This window comes from Aphelocoma coerulescens, chromosome 7 (assembly GCF_041296385.1).
Source record: "Aphelocoma coerulescens isolate FSJ_1873_10779 chromosome 7, UR_Acoe_1.0, whole genome shotgun sequence".
Taxonomy (NCBI): domain Eukaryota; kingdom Metazoa; phylum Chordata; class Aves; order Passeriformes; family Corvidae; genus Aphelocoma; species Aphelocoma coerulescens.
In genome coordinates, this window is record NC_091021.1 from 5,153,398 (window position 1) to 5,172,206 (window position 18,809).

Here is an 18,809-nt window from a genome sequence, read left to right on the forward strand (position 1 = left end):
GAACTGGTCTGAAAGTCCATCCACAGCACAGCCTCTGTGGGACTGGGTTAATCTATACATGACACGGAGTATGTTCAGCTCTGCCTGTCTGTGGGGACACTTGCACATGCTCCTTTGGAAGGAGCACCATTCCTCCATTGGCAGGAGAAACACACCTGCCTTGGTAAAGGTGCAGGCTGGACTGGGAAGGAGGGCTTAGAAGAGATCAGCCGTGGAACTGCTGCTGCTGAAGTGCAGAGCTGGGCTGGACCAACACCATGAGCACTAAGGTGAGCAGGGCATGGCATTGCTGCATTTTATGGGTTAAATATCCCCTGATGAATTAAGCTAGAATTCTGTTGGCATTGACAGATTGATCTTCAGTCCTCTCCTGACCAGGCATGAATAAATCCCACATAAAATGTGCACAGGGTAATGTTAATTTTAAACTTAAATCCAGCAAAGTTTCTATAGCATGCTGTGAATCCTTTTTAAAAAAGATCAGAGAAAACACTGTAAAAAATGTTTAAAGTAATCCCAAAAGGAGATAAAAAAGAATCTTAAAGGACACATCACCTGCTGTAGGTGGCTGATGCTTCATTGACTTCTGCAGATGTTGTTAAAAGTAGGTTTGTTTAAAATGTTAACTTGTACTGGAGTCCAAAACTAATATTGATTTTAAAGTGGATTACCCATTATGTGTATTTATTCACATTCAAATGATTAAATATCTGCTTCGATGTTTTGAAGCCAAAGTGGTTTCTTCTGTGTGAGTCCTAGGGAATTAATACTTTGGGGAAAGATATAGCTGCTTTGTGTGTGCAGGTGTTGTTTTGAGCTGATACCAAGTCCCAGGAGAGTCGGTGGGACATCACTGCATTACCCTGGCTGAAGGTCTGGTGTTGTCAGCTTCAACAGAGTATGTTAGCTCTAAATTGTGTTGCCCATGCATCAGACAAAACAGAATTGATAGCTTTTCCCACCTCTGATTTGGCTGGGAAATGCTGAAATGCTGACAGTAAATATTTTGTTCCAGGCAGTAGACTTAAGAAGATAGACTCAGGGAATGCACAGGAAACAAGTATTGCAGTAATGAGGCCTCATTTTTAAAGCATCATTATACTGACATTGGTATGACTCTTTTTTAACACACATATTTCAAGGGGGGCTGAGGAGGGGACTGATCCCTTGGTGTTTTGTTCTACAGCTGCTAGACAGTGTGGCAGGGGCCTCTGTGAAATGAATGTGCTAGGGAGCCAGAGGAGGGGGCTCACTGGAACTTTCGCAGTGGCTCCTGGTTCCTAGAATGAGTCAGTTTAGATTTTGCACTGTGTGATTTGCACTGTGATTTGGACGATGTGGCCAACTCTCTCACTGAAGAAAGTGATCAGGAAAATTTTGTCAGAGCAGGGGAACTGTTATACACACAGAACATGTGGAAGCAATCCAAGGACAGGCAGCCTGAGCTTCCCTGCTGCTTCCTTGAGTGCTGCAGAGCAGCTGAGGCTGCCCAGGTGTCCTAGGTTGCAGTGTATTCTATTACCATCCTCATGAGCTGTTGAAATCAGGTGGGGCAGTGTTTCCTTGCTTCCTCCCTCCGGACTATCTTCTGATGCCCTGCAGCATGACTCATAGGTAACTCCCTCCGGACCATCTTCTGTTAATGAGCCCATCAACAACGCCTTGCCTCATGACTCATCATCCCATTGTGAGATGCTTCACCCAGGAGGAACCCAAAACACAGAGGTGTAGTGCATTTGCTCACCAGGGTATGAAGCTGCTGTGCCAGGTACTCAGCTGTAGCTCACCTATTCCTGCTCTCACACAGTGACTGCCATACACCTTTCCCCAACGATAATCTGAATGTTCATACCTTGGGGATCCAATGGATTAAACCGTCAAAACTGTCTTTCCCAAAACACAGACCTTTTCTGGCCTGTTCTATTGGTTAGCTGGTGAATCCTGGTGATTAAATTAATCTGTCCCTGTCCTCATAGATGCTGCACTAGCTTAAAGTCAATGAGTTTATTAGGGAAATTATACTTGTCAGTTGTGTTGTGGTTGCACTTAATTTAAAAGCTGATGTTCCTATTGTTTGCCTTTGTACCTCCTGCCAATTATTGTTAATATTGCCAACATGCAGATCAAGGACCTACTTACAGCAAAATATTTACACTCACAAAAGTCGTTTGAAAGCCAATATTTGAATTCTGTGATGCTATGTTACGGCTTTTTTCTTCAATCTCAAGCACTAATCTTTTGGCATTTTTGGGGGTTTATATAACTTATTCATACTACTTTGATTGCTGCTGTACATTTGTCTTTTAATCTGCATGTAAAAAGGCAGTATTTAGAGCTGTCATGATCCCAGTGATCAAGTCCAAGATGTATCTTTGGTTTTTCCACCCCAAATGTCACTTGGTGATGCCTGGGTCTTTTTTTTCCCCCCAACATTTCAGTAGCCTCGACTGAAACAAGTAATCCACCAGCTTCCAGGAGAGCTGGGCATCAATTCAGGACCTGTCTTTAGGGGACTGGCTAATGCCTCTAAACAAATCAAATAGCTATTTGGCTTATAACCCGACTGCACTCGGAATTGCAGTACCTGGGGGGAAATAATCCATAGGTCCTGTTTGCTTTTCAAATCGTCAAAGACAGCAAATAGCCATTCTGTATCTTTTCTTTCTGCAGGAATATATGGGGTGTTTTGCCTCACAAGGCAGTGCAGGTTTCTTTGTGCTTTTGTTGTTGACTAGATTCAACTGTGCCAACAGTTAGTGCTGGTTACCTTGGAAACTGAATCCCACTGAGGATTTTGACAGGCACATCTTGACTGGAATTGCTTTGTTTTCACAATTCTGCAAGTATACATGTAGCTAATCCTTTTGCTGTACTCTGTTCTTTCCCTAAAATGTAGCAAAATTAATGAAACATTATTTTATCCTTTCCATCTGATTGCTACTTTCTTTAATCCCTTCTTTAGCCTCAGTGCTCCAGGAGTGTTAATTACCCTTTACTTTAACCGAGCTCACTGTTTTTTCTTGATAGGTGTTTGAGGGTGACCCTATGAATGTGTGTGAAGTTTTGACACGATTTGCAGTATCCTTTCTGTCCCTCCTTCCTATTATCCCTTTTCTTTGGTTTTCCCTTGAAGCATTTGTTGTGCCATACGGTTCAAGCGTGTTAAACTTTGTTTATGCCTTAAAGAAGTTATGCTTTACAGAGACCAGGTGGCATCTTCTGTGGCCACAGCAAACTCAAGGTCTTGCTGCCACCCTAGTGGCATTGGGTAGAGCTGTTGCCAGAAAGAGGGAGGGGTGATGCTGCTCCAGTCTGGGAATACTGTCCTGGTGAAATTGTGGGGACGTGAAATGCATTTTTTTATTAGGAGGAGCTGTCCCTGTTGCTGTGAGATGGGTTCTCAAGGTGGGAAGAAGCAACAGATAAGTGGGCTGAGTGATCTGGCTGAATGGCAGTAATGAAACACAGGTGACTACAGGCAGGAAAGGAGAAGAACTGAGGAGACACTCTGGTCTGACTGGAGCAACTCTGGCCTGAGAAATCACTGACACTGTTATGTGAGGTGATGAGCAGGCTGTTTTCAGGGCCAGTTCCTCTGCTGGCAGGATCCTTGCATCAGTGCCAGTCACATATCTGTGAGGCAGGGAGAGGCTGTGAGCCCTGCCCACAGGCAGTGTCTCCTGTCAAAACCAGTCCTCAGAATAATCATACCGCATTGCACAGAGGAATAGGGGAGAGTGAGAAGATAAAGACTGCTGGATGAGGGCTGTCAGAAACAAACATCTGAACAGTTTCACCTAAGACATGGTGTTCATAGCAAACTCAGCTTCTCCATGGATTGAGCCTGAGGTTGGAATAGAAAAGAGGAAAAAGAAAATAGAAAAAAATAGAAAGAGGAAAAAGCGCTAGAGGCTGAAGGAAAACCACTAAAAGGGCATGTAAAGAACAGACATCACACATCACTGTGAAGATGTCTCACAGATCTGATTTCTGCTCTTGCCTTTATAGTTGCAGATTTTTTAAAAAGGTATTTTTTTGAACTATTTTGTGGAAGTATTTATGTCATGACCTGAAAGCTCAGACACCTATTTTAAAAGACTCTTGCCACTGTTTGGGTATCTGTCTCTTGGGCTGGTAAACATGTCTGTTATAAAAGTTAATGGAATGGAAAAGCATTGTGGGAAATAGAAGTTTGTAGATAATGTGCCAATGGAGACATCTACAGTCCCTTGACAAATGCAGCAGGATCAATAAGGAATGAAGGAGAGCTTTGAAATTACATCTTGGCCTTGTACAGGATCTGATCCCAGATACTGGATCGTGCTGTAGCCAGTCTTCAGCATGTAACCTCAATTAACAGCCCTTGTCTGAGTCTCTATTAGGGAAGGGGTATCTGGAGGGAGTGTCTGAATGTCTGAATGATGCCTGCTTCAGTGTAAATCTCAGTGCTAGAGTGGCTGAGGTGGAGATTGGGTAGCTCTTGTGTCCCTGGATGTACTTGTGAGGAGGGTAGCAGCCTTTGGAGGCAGCAGGCCTTCTAAACCCAGCCAGCAGGGAAGGTTGTGGCTCCCCATACAACCAGCACCTTGTTCCGCATCCCCTGTGCATCTTAGTACTCTGTAAAGGTCTTACGTCGCTGAGTCATCTCTGGGACAGGGAAATTCTAGATCTCCTGTTTTGATATACTGGCGTTTATAGAAGAATTGGGATGACTTCCAAAACCAGGAGCACAGAGTGCTTAATTCATTTGAGTTTTAACTTTGGTTTAAATTAGTGTAGGTCCCCAGACAGGACTCTGTCCTCTCAGCAGGGAAGAGTCCTCTGTTGCTGCCGCAGAGCAGCTGTAGGACTGGTAGCAGCTGGGCAGAGCTGACCTGGCAGCTCCGTTGGAGCGTGGTGTGAAGTGACCTTTGAGGGAGCAGCAAAACCACTGTCCCAGTATGTAAGCCCCTGGCCTCTCACCTCAGCCTACTCCCTGTCAGGGCTTTGGAGAGTTCATGCTAAGGGTTTTCACTATGTTTTCTCTCTGTTATGGACATCCCATTCAAGGACTGCCTATACTTTAGGGTACTGTATTCCCTGAAATCAAGCTGTGAAGCTCCGTCTGTGTCCTGTATCATGAACAGCTGACATCTTGGTAAAAAGGAGCAGCATTTTATTCTCCATAAAATGCAAAGAAAAGACACGTTGCTGTTCTTTGTGGAGTCTAAAGTAAAGCCATACTCCTTATTGCCTTTAAGAAATAAATCTATTTGTTGTAACTTGTTGTATGTTAGTGCCGTATCTGTGGTATTAAGTAGTCAGAGAAAGTCTACCTGTTTAAAGAGAGGGAATGTAAATGTCTACAAGCAAAACCATGTCTAATGAATACATAGTTAGGCATGCAAGCTGCCTAACTCTCCTTTTTCTTTTTTTTGGGGGGGTGGGCTGGAATTGGTTTGTTTGTTTGTTCTTTATCATTAGACTGCCTTGAACTTTAACTGAACCATAAGAAAACTATTAAAAGTCTCAATAGCAGCCCTGTGAGGATTTGACTTACCCACTGGATCTTCTATTTATAGTGTCCATTAGTACAGAAATGTCTGTCCTTTTGCAGCAGTCATGTACAGCAAAAGCACTGCTCTTCTGATGAACTGCCGATGCCTCCCCTGTCACCCAAAATATCCATCAGCAGTGTTCAGAAGGAAGCCTTTCTTGATTAAAGAACACTGCCAAACAAAACAAATTGAACAAAAACACAAGCCCAGAGGCCATATGTATTTTTATTTTCTTATTTTGTGTAGCCTGAAATAGAAATTTCTATTTATCAGGAGACAACCTTTCACCCTCAGACATATCTCCCTGTGGAACATTATCTTTGTCCCAAGCAAATTAAATTAGGAAGAGAGCTGAGAGGGTGAGAATTGTCTTCCAGGCTTGTAGAGCCCATTTGTACCAGAGAACCAGGCTGGATGGGACCAAGTATGGATTCTCCTACAAAGGAGGCAGTTTTTAATAAGGATTTGTCTTAACCCTGCTGGGAGGAGGGTTGCAGTTGCTTGGCTGTTGGAAAGCAGTTGGCCAAGTGAATTTCCTTTGGATATGCTCTAGGGTACTAAGTCTGAATCATGTTTGCATATTCTATATCAGAAATTAATTGGAGCCTTTCATTAAAGTTTTCATGTGAACATAAGCTCCAAAAATTGATTCTTTTAACAGTCTTTCTCATTGAATCTTGATTTGTTCATCTGAGCCAATAGTATAGTCTTGATAATGTTGCTTTTGTCAGTGGTGTTGTGATTCGTAGCTTGGTGGAAATTTTGACAGGAGGGCCATGTGCCACATCCTCCAGATGTGAAGCGGTGGCACGAATTGGTGCAGGGTTTTCTGTAGCCGTGGCACTCAGTGAAGCTCTGTGCTGTTCTCCGTGCTCAACGGAGCTGTCAGGGTGATGCTCTTTCCTGCTCTGAAAGAGCAGAATCTGAACAGAGATAGATATACCACATATCAAGGGATGCTTTCTGGAAGAGCAGTTTGTTTCCCACTGATGGAAGGTGCTGCAACATGCCATGGTGTGTGGAGGGCCTCACGTGTCTGCAGGAGGAGGATGGGCCAAGCCGCAGGTTCGTTCTCCCAGGTTTTCCCAGAATCACTTGTGCTTTGCAAGCTGCGTGTGCCTCACAACACAGGGAGCCGACAGGACTTGTAAGGATTCCAGATTTGTGTCCAGTCCACTGGTCTGCAGCAGCAGCACTATGTGAGAGTCTAGGAGGGTCTGGGAAGTGCCTGTTTTGTGTTTCTCACGAGAAGAAGGAACCAAGAGGTGCTGAGAAGCACCCCCAGAAACCAGCAGGTGTGGAAGCAGCCCAAAATGAGTTGCAAAGCCCCAAAATGATGTGCAGGCCCTGGAAGGCAGCTGGGAAAATTGCTGGGCTTTAAATCAATATCCCTGTTCTTTGATCTATAGGACTGACCACATGTGTGACTTGATTGATGGGGTTATGGTGCTCAATTTGATCTTCTTAACAACAAAGGGGAGTTTCATCTCATACTAGGGATGTGTTGTTGAGTAGAACAGAGAACTAGAGCTACTATTCGTAGTCTCCTCCTCCTACAGGCACCTATATCATATGTAGTCCATTTCATAAATGTATTGAGCCTCATCTGAAAAAAACAGTTGATTTATTTCCTCCAATGTGGAAGGCTGCCAGAACGTCTCACCCCTGACAGTAGAAAAGCAGCATCTTTAGATTTCTAATCTGAATTTATCCTTGGCAAGTTTATATTCATGTATTTCAAATGTTTTTTCAAATTAACTTGTTTTTTTCATTGCTTGGTAGTTGTTCTGGCATATTCATCCATCTACTTTTGCTGTTGGCAGCAGCCAGTGGAACTGTTGCAGTCACTGCCCTCCAGGTGACCAGCCAGGAGTGCAGTGAATTATAAGGTATAAACAGCAACAATTAGAACTGTTCTTTGCTAATAGGTGGGGGTTTTTAATATCTCATGAAATTGTTTGTGTAAAAGAAAGATAAACCTAGCACTTTGGTTTTAGGCAAACATGGCTGTGAAAGTCAAGTAGTTCACATCTATGTTTTTTGGGGAAGACAATTGGCTATTGTAAAGCACAGATTAAGAGGAATAGCTTCACATTAAAAGTACAAGGGAATTCTATAAGAGTAACTGTGAAAAGAAATCATTATTAACCTAATGGACAGTCCCTTGTCAGCGTGGTTGTTGTGAAGTTACATGTAGGGCATTGATTTAAACACACTTGCCCTTCCCAGCCAGTTCTTGCCTGAAGGACGTGGTAATGGGTGAGCAGAGCTTTTATTCCTGCCCTCAAGATGGTGATTAATGGGGGCTCTGGCAGGAGCAGGGTGTATTGCCATCTGCCAATACAATCCTCTATCTCTACATGAGGGCTGGAGAAGCAGTGAAGTTTTGCTCTGTTCCCAGGTGTGCCCAGCTGTGCAGCTGGTGGGTTGTGACTGTGCAGCTTGTGGCCTTCCCCAGGGCTCAGCTCCATCTGTATTGGAAACAGTTCTCAGACAGCACTTGGATATAGCTGGAGAGGGAAGGAGTTTATTTCCACTGAGTTTTGCTGAGAGAGAGAAATATATTAATTAATGACTAAGGGAAAGCAGACTCATATAAAGATAAGAACCACAAACGCTTTTTGCTCTGAATTCTGCTGGACCAACCTTTAGGATCTTGATTTGTTACATCAAAGGTACCTGAACTTCCAGAGGGCAGGAAACTTCTCTCGTTGCTTCCACATGCAGCTGTGTGCCTGATGACATTTCACTGCATCTTTGAGTGGGTCTGGAGTTGAGCTGAGACAGTTTCTCAGTTTGGAAGAATTCACTCCTTGAGTGGTCCTACTACTACTCTCTGCTCACAAGAGCAGCCAGTTCCTCATCCCATCTCAGATGTGCTACACCTTGAGGGCAGTGTTCTGTGGCACCCAGCTCTGTCAAGCATGCAATGCCTGAGCTAGCTCCATGCACAGAGCATGTTGGGGCCCAGCAGTGAGGAGCCCATTCCACCAAAAAAATGTTATCCCCTGCAATCCCTCTGCATGATACTCAGACTTACTGTTAAAATAAAGCTTTGTGTAGCAGTCTTAAAAGGGGTGAGGAAGATGAAGTATTGATTTTATTCATGCAGGAATGTTATTTGGCCCTTTAAGTCCCACATCAGCATAGATGGCTTCTGGGAAGTGCCTTTCATGCATACTGTGTGCTGCTGAGGAGGAATTAGCATTCAAAGGGCATGTTAGAATGCAGATAACTTCACATATTAAATGTCAAGAAATTCCATTACTCAGCTGCCTACTTTTGCAAATCCCTGTTTGCAAAACAGTACCTACAGAAATTTTTCTGGACATTTAATAGATGATCATCTTAAAATATTGCAGTTGCTGCACGTTGTCCCTAATAGAAAGAACATTAAATAATGATGCTTGTGCATCTTGCTTAGAGCAAGCTCCTGATTTTTATAAGTACTTGGCACTTTCCACTGAAATCTTTGGAATATCTGGTCCTTCTCTTTTATTTTAATGATTTCCTTATGTTTCAGGAAAAAAGATTACCTTTTAAAAAAGGATTAAGTTAGCCTCTGCTTTTTTATTGTTTAAGTTAATCTTTATGATTTTAGAACACCATTCTGATTAGCATGCTTTTTTTTCTTTTTTTCTGACTTTGCTACTGCCACAGAAGAAGTGTCTGCGAGGATAGTACAAGTAGTAACAGCTGAAGCTGTAGCAGTCCTGAAAGGTGAGCAGGAAAAAGAAGCCCAGCACAAAGATCAGCCTGGATCGCTGCCTTTAGGTAAAATGAGACAAAGAATGTTCCAGGTATCCTTGTGTCTGCAAATGTCTGTATGTATATTAAAAAATGCAGTTCCAGCTGTGTATTCAGGTTGGTTATGGTTGTGGGTAAACCGTAGCCACCACTGGATGAGTGCGGGAACCACAGGATTATGGCAGGATCCTTGTATTCCCGGTTCTTCATGGCTCTGTGAATGTCTCAGTCCCTGTTTGCTCTAACAGTTCTCAACCTTGTTTCTGACTCCCAAGTAGCGTGGCCATGGGTGTGTTTGGTTGTAGGGTTTTGTCATCATGTTGGTTGGAACTGTTTGCATTCAGCCATGTACAACATGAAGGATTAATGTCTGAAGAGGCAAAGAGAGAATGGCATATAAAAAGAAAGTGAGGCTTTGCTGGTTGAGTGGTAGCTGCTTAAATAGATGGAGGGGGAGCAACTCCACAGGAAGCAGAAAGGAATGTGCCACACCGGGTTGAGAGCAACCAGGCAGAGTGAGGGCAGACTGTGGAAGGAGTCACATGCGGTAAAAGGAAATGCCAGCAGTCTGTACAGGAAATGGTAACAATGCCACTGGTCCATGCTGTGTCTCCATCCTCCTCTTGCCTCCTTTGCGAAATATCTCTCTGAAATATGTGTGTGTGTGTGTGTGTGTGTGTGTGTGTGTGTGCGTGCATGTGTGTATCTATCTATCAATGAATGAAGGTAGGTATACAGCCATTTGTACCTAAAGTGCTTCCTCCTTGCCAGAAAACTTCTGCAGTAGCTCAAAATATGTACACCAAAGGCCAGAGGAAACACATACTCCATCTTGAGGTAAGGAAGTCTTGCAAGCCTGTCCTAGGACAGATTCTGCTGAGTGCACGTAAGTTGTGATTAAATAAAAACAATGCCCTGCAGTGTTTCCCCTACAGGCACCATGCCTGCTTTGGTGCAGTGCTTGGCCCTTGCCTAGGAATGATTTAAAGTCAATGAGTAATTTAGAATATTTGTTGGAAATTTGGTTCCCAAGGTTTTTTGCTGCATTGAAATTAACTTAGAACTGCAGCAGGGAAATGTGTTGCTTGGTAATTCCCTTCTTTGCAGAGACTCAGTTTTACATGGAAGACCCCAGTTCTCCAAATCACTTCACTCAGGCCTGGGAGAGGCAAAATGGATATTCAGTTCCATCTAGTCAGATAAGTAATTTAAAAGACATTGTGAGAACTATGTCTTCAGTTAACAACTGTTGGTGTTACAGTTCCTGTGGTCAGATGCATTGTGATGAATTTATAAATCTCTGTCCCTGGACAGCACCTCTTAAGGACAAGTCACATATCATCTTTTCCAAATCACACTGAAATCAATAGGAGGAAGCCTGGAAAATTCTGTTGCGGCTTTGAAAGTGGCCTGTCTGTGCTTGGCAGGAAGCCCTGAACTGTAAACTGAGATCTGCCTGTTGAAAGGTGCCGTTGATAAGACAGATGTGTTAAAACAGATTTGTTTGGCGTTTTTTAAAAAACACTTGTTAAGCCCCAGGAGTGGATATGTTTTTAAAGAAAAAAATTCTCAAAGTGATTGGTATGAGATCAAATGCAGAGGTCATTTGAGAAGCTTGTTTAGGATTTCATCATACCTGAATTGAAATAATTGAAAAAAAAAAAAAAAAATCATTTGTTTTCAGCATCTGATCTCATGACTGGGAATGAATGTAAATCCCAGTCCAAATGCATCTAAGTTTTAACTGTGCCTTGTTCAGCTGAATCACTGTTATGTCACAGCTGATACAAGTTCCCTGTGCATTTAGACAAGCAATATTTGCATGTGTTCTGTGATTAACCTTGAACTCAGCAGAAGAAAAAAAAGTGTGCAGAATGGAGTTTTTTCATGTAGTTTTTTTCAAGGTAGATTGAAGAAATTGGATGCCAGTTTCTGATAGTTTGTGTGAATTTGTAATAATACCACGTGCTCAGATGCTTTTTTGTTGTTGCCGTGGGTGACTCAAGGTTTTTTAAGAGGCAATACTGATTTAAAAGAGTATCTTGTATTTGATTTTTATATTGTGCTCTATGACCAAAATTTTGTAAATAATTCATACCATTAGAAAACAAACCAACAACAGAAAAATAAATCCTTTTATTATAATTTCAAAAGTCCATGTATTCTGCTAGGGTCTGTTTGAAAATCCAGCAGGCATGAGTCCCCATCAGATTAGTTCCTCAGCTGGGCAGAACCCAACTGACTGCAGCTTGTATCATGTATTGCTCTTCCTGGAATTAACAGCTGTATCTCATTTTCACTGTTTGATTTCTAGCAGTTGAAGAGTCAGCCAACCTGCCTCCTTCCCCACCTCCTTCACCAGCTTCCGAGCAGACTGGAGTTCTGGAGGAAGGTAAGGGTGTCCTGGACATTCCAGTGCAGAGCTGTCAGCAGGGGGATGAGACATGAATCTAAAGGATGGGGGAATCAGAAAATGGAGATACTTTCTGCAGTGGAGATACGTCTCATGTGAAAAGATAAGATATTCCCAGCAATAACTCCCCATCTGCAAACCAATTGCAGCGTATAGATGAGGTAGACACATGCACAGAGGTAGCTGAGGGATATGCTAAGAACATCCATGCCAAAGAAAAAGAGATAGTGTTGCTCACTTTTTTATTTATGAGCCAAGATGTCTGCTGTCCCAGTGTGGTCACCGAAATTGCAATTAAGTATGGATCATCTTTTGTTTCTTGAGATTTGTTTGGCTGCATTTTTAAAATTACCATTGCCTTTTGGTTTGGAATCTTAAATGCATGAAAGCAAGGAGATTCAGAGCTGGATCATTTCTTTGACCCCCAGCCTGTAATTCATGCTCCAGTGTCTACATGTATTGGGGTTTCAGTACACAAAGTGCAGCAGTCACATTCTAGTCTTAAAAAGCAAATCTCTATTCTATTCTGCACAAGTGTTCAGTTTCGGTAACCCATGGCCACTGCATTTTCCTCCTGCTGAAATCTCCTCCAGCAAAGAACTGAAGCATTGGCTTAATGTTAAGCAGAGGCCTAAATCCCAGTGAAGCGGCTGCAGTGTAAGCATGTGCGTGAGTGCTTTGTTCAACAGAAGACAGCTGCTGCATCAAGGCCATCAGTATAGGAGACGGCCGTGTGTTAAAATTGAGCTGTATCATGGGGTTAAGAGGGAAGGATTTGGGTTCAGAATCTCTAGGGGACTGTCAGTTAAACTCTGCCATGTCAGTAACATTTTTATGTGTCCACTTATTTCTTGGATTTTCTTTTAGCATTTTCTCTTTCTTTTTGTTACATAAGTGCATGAAAATAATTTCTTATCATCTGCTGAACAAACTTTGTTGGTATTTTAACACAGAGCCTCTATGAATTTTGCAAGTGGATGGTTGCTATTTCACATGCTAGCATGCTCTGATTGAGTTTTTGAGGACACTGCAATTAGGCATGTTCCATCATGCAGTCATTTTTGAGACAATGAAATTACAGGCTGTGTAATTACAGGCTGTAAACAGCAACATTTGTCAGTCCACTCTACTGAAGGGCCTACTGGGTGTGGTTACTAACAGTTATAAAGAACTTGAATTTGTTGTTTTTAAAAAAACATCTGCCCATTGTGTGTTTGAAAAATAAGGCAACAATTCCTAGACTCATCACTCAGAGGCAGTGGCAATCAAAACTATTAACTGAAAAGAGAACTCTTAAGGCATTAGCAAAGTTTTTAGAATTGTTACCAGGGCTTTATCACTCTTTTTTAATATATAGTTCACTTGGCTAGTCCTATGTATGCTTTTTGATTTTTCATATCACGGTAAAGGGCTTGTTCTTCTGCTTCTGGCCACTGTCAAGGTTCTTCCATTAGCCTCAGCTTTAGGTTTGGCTTTGTGTGCTGCTTATATCAGCTGCGTATTTGCATGTATTTTAGGATTTTATAAAGTACTTATATTTGTTAATTGACAGGAGGTTGTAGATTGGCCCCTAAGCAAATGGAAAGCATTTTGCTAGTTGCACTAACACAGGAAGGTGGCAAAACACTCTACAACTTGAGGTATTATCTACTGCCAGACTGCAGTTCCCAGCTGTGCAAATGACTCAGCAAGTCACTTAACATCGTTGGTTTTCTCTTTACTTTCACATAGAATTGAATTAAGATAATAGCACTTACCCTGCAGAGGTCGTTACAAGCACTGAAAGGACAGTGTTTGGGAGATATTTCCATGAGTTACACAATGTCATGGTTTTTAATAGCTTTCAAATAATTTTCTTTAACATTATTCAAAAGAGACTTTTCCATGACATGGAAGATTTTGATTTAGTGCTCCATTTTTAAGAGCAGATGGCTGGTTTGTAAGGGAAGTATGGACAAAAGTGATGTCCTGAGTCTTTAATGCACTGTGCTGGAAGCTTCTTGTTTATGTCTGGCTCTCAAACAGGAACTCACAGTAAATTTGTTTGAAGCAGCAGAAAGTACTTGGAAATAATTTCACCAGAAATTTATTATGTTGCATTTTACAAAAATATCAGTTTTATCAGTTCAATGTAGTAAAAATGGTAGTAAAAATCTTGTGCTCTGCTCGGTGTTAGAAGACATGGTCCCTATTTGCTGTGGGTAAGTTCAGTTTTTGGTGGCCTGAGGGAGCCAGGCCTGTCAATTTTGTTCAGGCAAGGTTCCCATTCAGAAGAGTTTGCCTCAGTAGGGTTTGACCCAGTTTTACTGTACTTGTTTAAACCTCCCATTCCCTATACCATCTGGCTATCCATCCTCATGCATCTTAACATTGTCTGTCTTTCTGCTTAGTAAAATACAGTTTCTTAATTTCTTGAACAAAAAAGGTGACTACTTGGTGTATCTGCCTCAGACCTTTTTTTTCCTTCTCCTAGAAGCTTTTCCTAATGCACTTGTCAGTGTGTGTTGCATTGCTTTGAATCCAAGAGACTTCTTCAGTCAACGTAGGAAGGAAATCACTGTTGTAGACTGACAAAGGTGGATGTGGCCAGCCATGCAGCAAACACAAATTAAAAAAAAAAAAGGTAGGAAGACAGAGAGGTTTTTGGGTCAAGTTTATTTCATGAGAGAAAGGAGTCAGTTGGATGTAGGTTTCTTTGATTTGGCTGCAGGAAAGCATTCAAATGAACCTGTCCCTTTTTACTGCTGCAGAAGGTAAGAGAACTGTTTACCTTATTGAAATTATTATATTTATTTCAACTATAATAACATAATTTTGTTTAGGAAATTACATTCTCCCTAGCACCCTCTAATCCATTTATCAGTTGTATCTGGTCGTGCAGGACTGATGTAATATTCTAATTTCTCGGCATTTCTTTTGTGCTCTGTGCCTTTTGACGATGGTCAACAACGTCTTCACGTAAAAAAATTTTTAAACATTACAGGATAGAAGGGTACCTCTGATGGACTGTCTTCCACTTTAAAATAGGCAGGTTAGCCTTTATATACCAAGTAAGAATGTTTTATAAACTGAAAAGAAACAAGTGTCATATGAAAATGGATCTATTGATGGTGAAAATTACTTCTTGAAAGGCATTCTCAAAATATACAAGGAAGGTAAATTAGCCTTTGTGAGAAGTGATTTTAATCTTGGACTTTAAAATGCATTAGGGATTTTCCCCATGCTTTGAGATGGAAAAGATTAGAAGGGACTATAATAACAAAGGATTTTTCTTGTTGCTGAAATAAAAGCATAGCCTCCTTAGAAGACATCATTATCCTGTTAATTAAATTGTTGCATTAATTCTGAAAATATCTTTATTCAAACTGATAAAAAAACAGTGTAAATCTGTAAAATAGCCACAGATGTAACAGCCCCAAGCAGTACCAGGCTTTGCACTCCTGGTGATTTTGGACCATCATAGTAGCATGTATTAAGCATATTTACTGCTGTCAGTTCCTGCAGTTTTAAGGAGCAGAGGCAAGGCCTCTGTTTTCTTGCCTACAATCTGTTCTGAGCCCATAAAGAAGGGATTTTCAGCCTTGTTTGCAATAGTATAGAGAAGTCCTGGGATTTCACCTTCTCTCTTGTTGATGCATTTTGCTTTTTGAAGGTCCGTGGTAAATGTGGGTAAGTAAACCCACAGCTGGAAGGAGAACCTCCCCTTCTGCACATCTCTCTTCTCTGTGTTCAGCTTCTGACCATATCAACCTTCTCTTCTCTCCATGTTGTCAGTTCCAGCTGAAGAGGTGGCAAGTGCTTCAGCTCATTCAGCTCTTGTGTTCAGTAATTCGTGGGCTGGTGTGAGGGCACCCTGCAGAGAAGGGGGAGTTGAAATTTTGAACCTTCTTGGATTTAGGAGGGAGTTGATTCCTGGTCTCTCATGCCTTGAACTGTGGGCTCACCCCCTTGCAACTTGCCTTTTGCAAACTGTGAGCCCCCTCAAATCTGTTGCAGAATTTTGTAGATGCTTCTATGGAGAAGAAATCCACAGGTTCTGCACTGCAAGTAGATTGAGATGATTCTCTGCAACCTTGCTTCTGGCTCTTAAGTGCTAGGGAAAAATGGGAAGCTTGGGCACAGCGCTGTGCTTAGCATTTCCTATTGCAGTGCTCTGCAGAGCTTCCTGCTTGGCAGAAGTGGGTTGCCAGGTTGTCTTTCCACACCTGCCTCTTTTAATATTGCATAAACCCCTGAATCTGGGGGTTGGATTCCGCTAAAAAGAGAAGCAGCTAAACTATTGGTGGTTCAGGCACTCTTTGTTCCCTGAAAGAAACTGTGAATACAGTTCTCTTAAACTGAGTTCCATGTGTGGTCTTTGTGCACACAGCATACCTTCGGTCCCAGCCAGCCTGAGCACTGGCACTAGTCTTAAACATGGACGATCTTTCTTTTGCAGGACTGTGATACATATAGAAGCTGCTAATATTGACATTCATCGCTACTTTTTTTCCTTTTCAGGGGTGATTGAGCCTGAATGGGTTGCTCCTAGAGCAATCCTTTCCTAGGCAGAAAAAATCCCTGCCATGACATTACAGGACACTTGCTGCCAGTTGCTGCAGAAAGCAGAGGTGCTTTTTCTAAAGACACAGAGGTTGTTTTGTTATGGTGTACTATAGAAAGAAACTTAAAACTTACTGTTGTTTGCCAGGAAGAACCTTAGAGCTCTTAGGATTGGTTTGGATCAAAATTGTTTCCAAGACTTGGGTAATGGCAGTTAGGGTAGCATTCCTGAGCCATTTTGTTTTGGCGTCCCACAAATAGCTCTGTTATGCTGCCTGTGCTAAAGCCTTGCTTTCTGGCTTAGTGTTTTAGATCTAAGAGTGGAAGTTTTGGGGGCTCTGGGGGAAATCCTGTAAGTTATAATTGCCTGGAGAAATACCAGGGACACAAAGTATGGACTTGTACTTGAAGCTGGTAGGAAATCCAGTCGAACAGCTCAGTGTTCATCAAACTGCTAGTTGTCATACACTGAGAATGGACTTAAACATCTTTTCTCTAGCACTAGATGTTTAGTTTTTCATAGCTTTATTCGTGATGAGAGGACTCCTCAGCCTACAGGAGGTCCCCTAGAGGTCTCCTCTCTGGTTTGTACGGATGACGTGGTAGGCCAGTCATTTTCATTGGGTAGAGTTATTTTTCTTTGTCTTGCAAAAACAACTCAAACTACCCCTCCCTATACCTGTCAGTAGCTGGTGTAGTCCCGATTATATGATTTTCTGCAAGGCTACAGTGATGGGTGAATAAAGATGTCATTCCAAAGCATTAGCAAACACCAAGGTGGGAGCCAGTTCATCCACGGAAACATGACATAACAGCGTAAAATATAGGACTAATAGAGACTGCTGTGAGCAGCAGTTTGTGGCCTTTACCAGGAAAAAATGGTATTTGGGGAAGGGTTTTTTTTTGTTGTTTAAATACTGCTTATTTATAGGAAAAAGAAGAAAGTGGGGAATTTTGAAACAGATACAATGAAAAATAAAGACACCACTGGCCATAATGTAAGCTGGTTTTCTTTTTAATTAAAAACTTTCAAAATTTTACACTTCTAAGTAGTAAATCTGATTATTATGAGGGATACAACTATGTCAGGACACTTCTGAGGTTTTTAGTATAGTTAGTCAGATGTATAATACATATGGGCACAGTGCAACTTGTGAGATGTGGTTTGTGCACAGCATGTGTTCTTCTAAGTAATTAGTGTGTAGTTTTGAAATTCACTTACTCCTAGGGTTGGTTTCTGATGTTTGTAAACCCAGTAGAAAAGGCCAGGTACATGGTCCATGTGTTAAAATGCACAACTGCTTCATTCCTTCATCCTGCATTAACCCATAGCCTGGATGGTGTCATCCCCTCTCCAGCATGACATAGTGGCTGGTGCTGCTAGAGCATGTATCCATCCTGTCTTATTTTTTCTGTGTCTGTCTGTCTGTCCTGCAGCCTTTGTCTGTGTGTGTCTGTTTGTAAATGCAGGGGTAGAGGACTGCAGGGTGGGGCTGCTACAGCACTGCCCCAACTGTGGGCCTGCTGCTGGCAGGGAGTGGCATAGACACCTGACGCCCTCCATTTCGGTGTCTGTGCCCGAGGAGGAGTCCTACAATTTGGATGAGGAGTACTATGAACACCCTTTGTTCAGCTTGGGGTGGACTGGCTCTAGTACACACCCCAGTGCCACAGTGAAGAGCACAGAGGTCTCATTGGGTCATGATGAAGGTGAACTGAGCATGGTCCCATTTGGTTCCTCTTCCCCTCTACTCACCTGCCATCTGTTCCATTCTTTATGTGCCTGGGATTGCTGCCTTCTAGGGAGGGAAACCTAGTTGTATTTTCTCCCCAGATGGAAGTGACGCCCCTCCAAAAGTCTCTCCATGTCTAGGTAAAGCTGCAGCATGAACAAGTGCAGCTTTGGGGTCAGTGTAACCCTGATTCCCACTTAAATCAGGGCTCTTGTTCTTCAAGCTTAGCTTATAGCAGAACCAAAAGGAGAAGCTAGGTAAAGGAACTGGAAGCTAATTTGTTCTTTGTGCCAGAGAAATACTGCCAAGAACAGTACACAAAGTAGGCCAAAATATTGTTACTGAAAGTAAGTCAGTTGCTTACACAATGGGGGAAAAATATGTCTATACCAAAGATAGCCATGGAAGGACTTTAATTCTCCAGGAGGTGAAGTAAATAAGTTTTACCCCAGTGTACACAGGTAATTTCAGGCCGTATTGGGTCATGTTTGATTTCCAGTTGTTTGTGGACACACTCCATTTGCATTGTGCCAGCTGACTGCAAACACAGAGGGGGGGAAAAAAGCCTCTCTGTACTCCTTTTCTATGAGCTGAGCACATCAGTAAGTAGTATTTTATCAGTGGGGGTTATGTAAAAGTAAAATGGCTTTTGAGGAATCAAGGGAGAAGCTTTTTCAGTGACTAACAGAACAGCTGACTTCTCAAAGGTGAAATAGATGATTTCATTTCACAGCACTCAGTCTTGGAAGCTGGAGTTAAAAATAGTACTGAATCTTCTAAAGGTTTGTGTCTCAGGAAGATAGAGCTGTCTCCCTGAAACTGGTCACTGGGTCATTT

General features: G+C 42.2%; 1 protein-coding gene across 50 annotated transcripts in view; it reads left to right on the forward strand.

Annotated features, from left to right (window-relative positions):
• The window catches only part of MAP2 (microtubule associated protein 2), a 246,983-nt gene that overhangs the window by 184,632 nt on the left and 43,542 nt on the right, over nucleotides 1–18,809 (forward strand). For 48 of the 50 annotated variants that reach the window (XR_011152198.1, XM_069021825.1, XM_069021827.1 and 45 more), the window contains 2 exons: nucleotides 9,198–9,311; nucleotides 11,599–11,676. Coding sequence is in view for 49 of the 50 variants with exons in the window: in XM_069021825.1 (XP_068877926.1) it covers nucleotides 9,198–9,311; nucleotides 11,599–11,676 (192 nt within the window). In the remaining variant the exon portion in view is untranslated. The remainder of the gene's footprint in view (nucleotides 1–9,197; nucleotides 9,312–11,598; nucleotides 11,677–18,809) is intronic. The other 2 variants (XM_069021845.1, XM_069021842.1) reach the window with 2 other exon arrangements.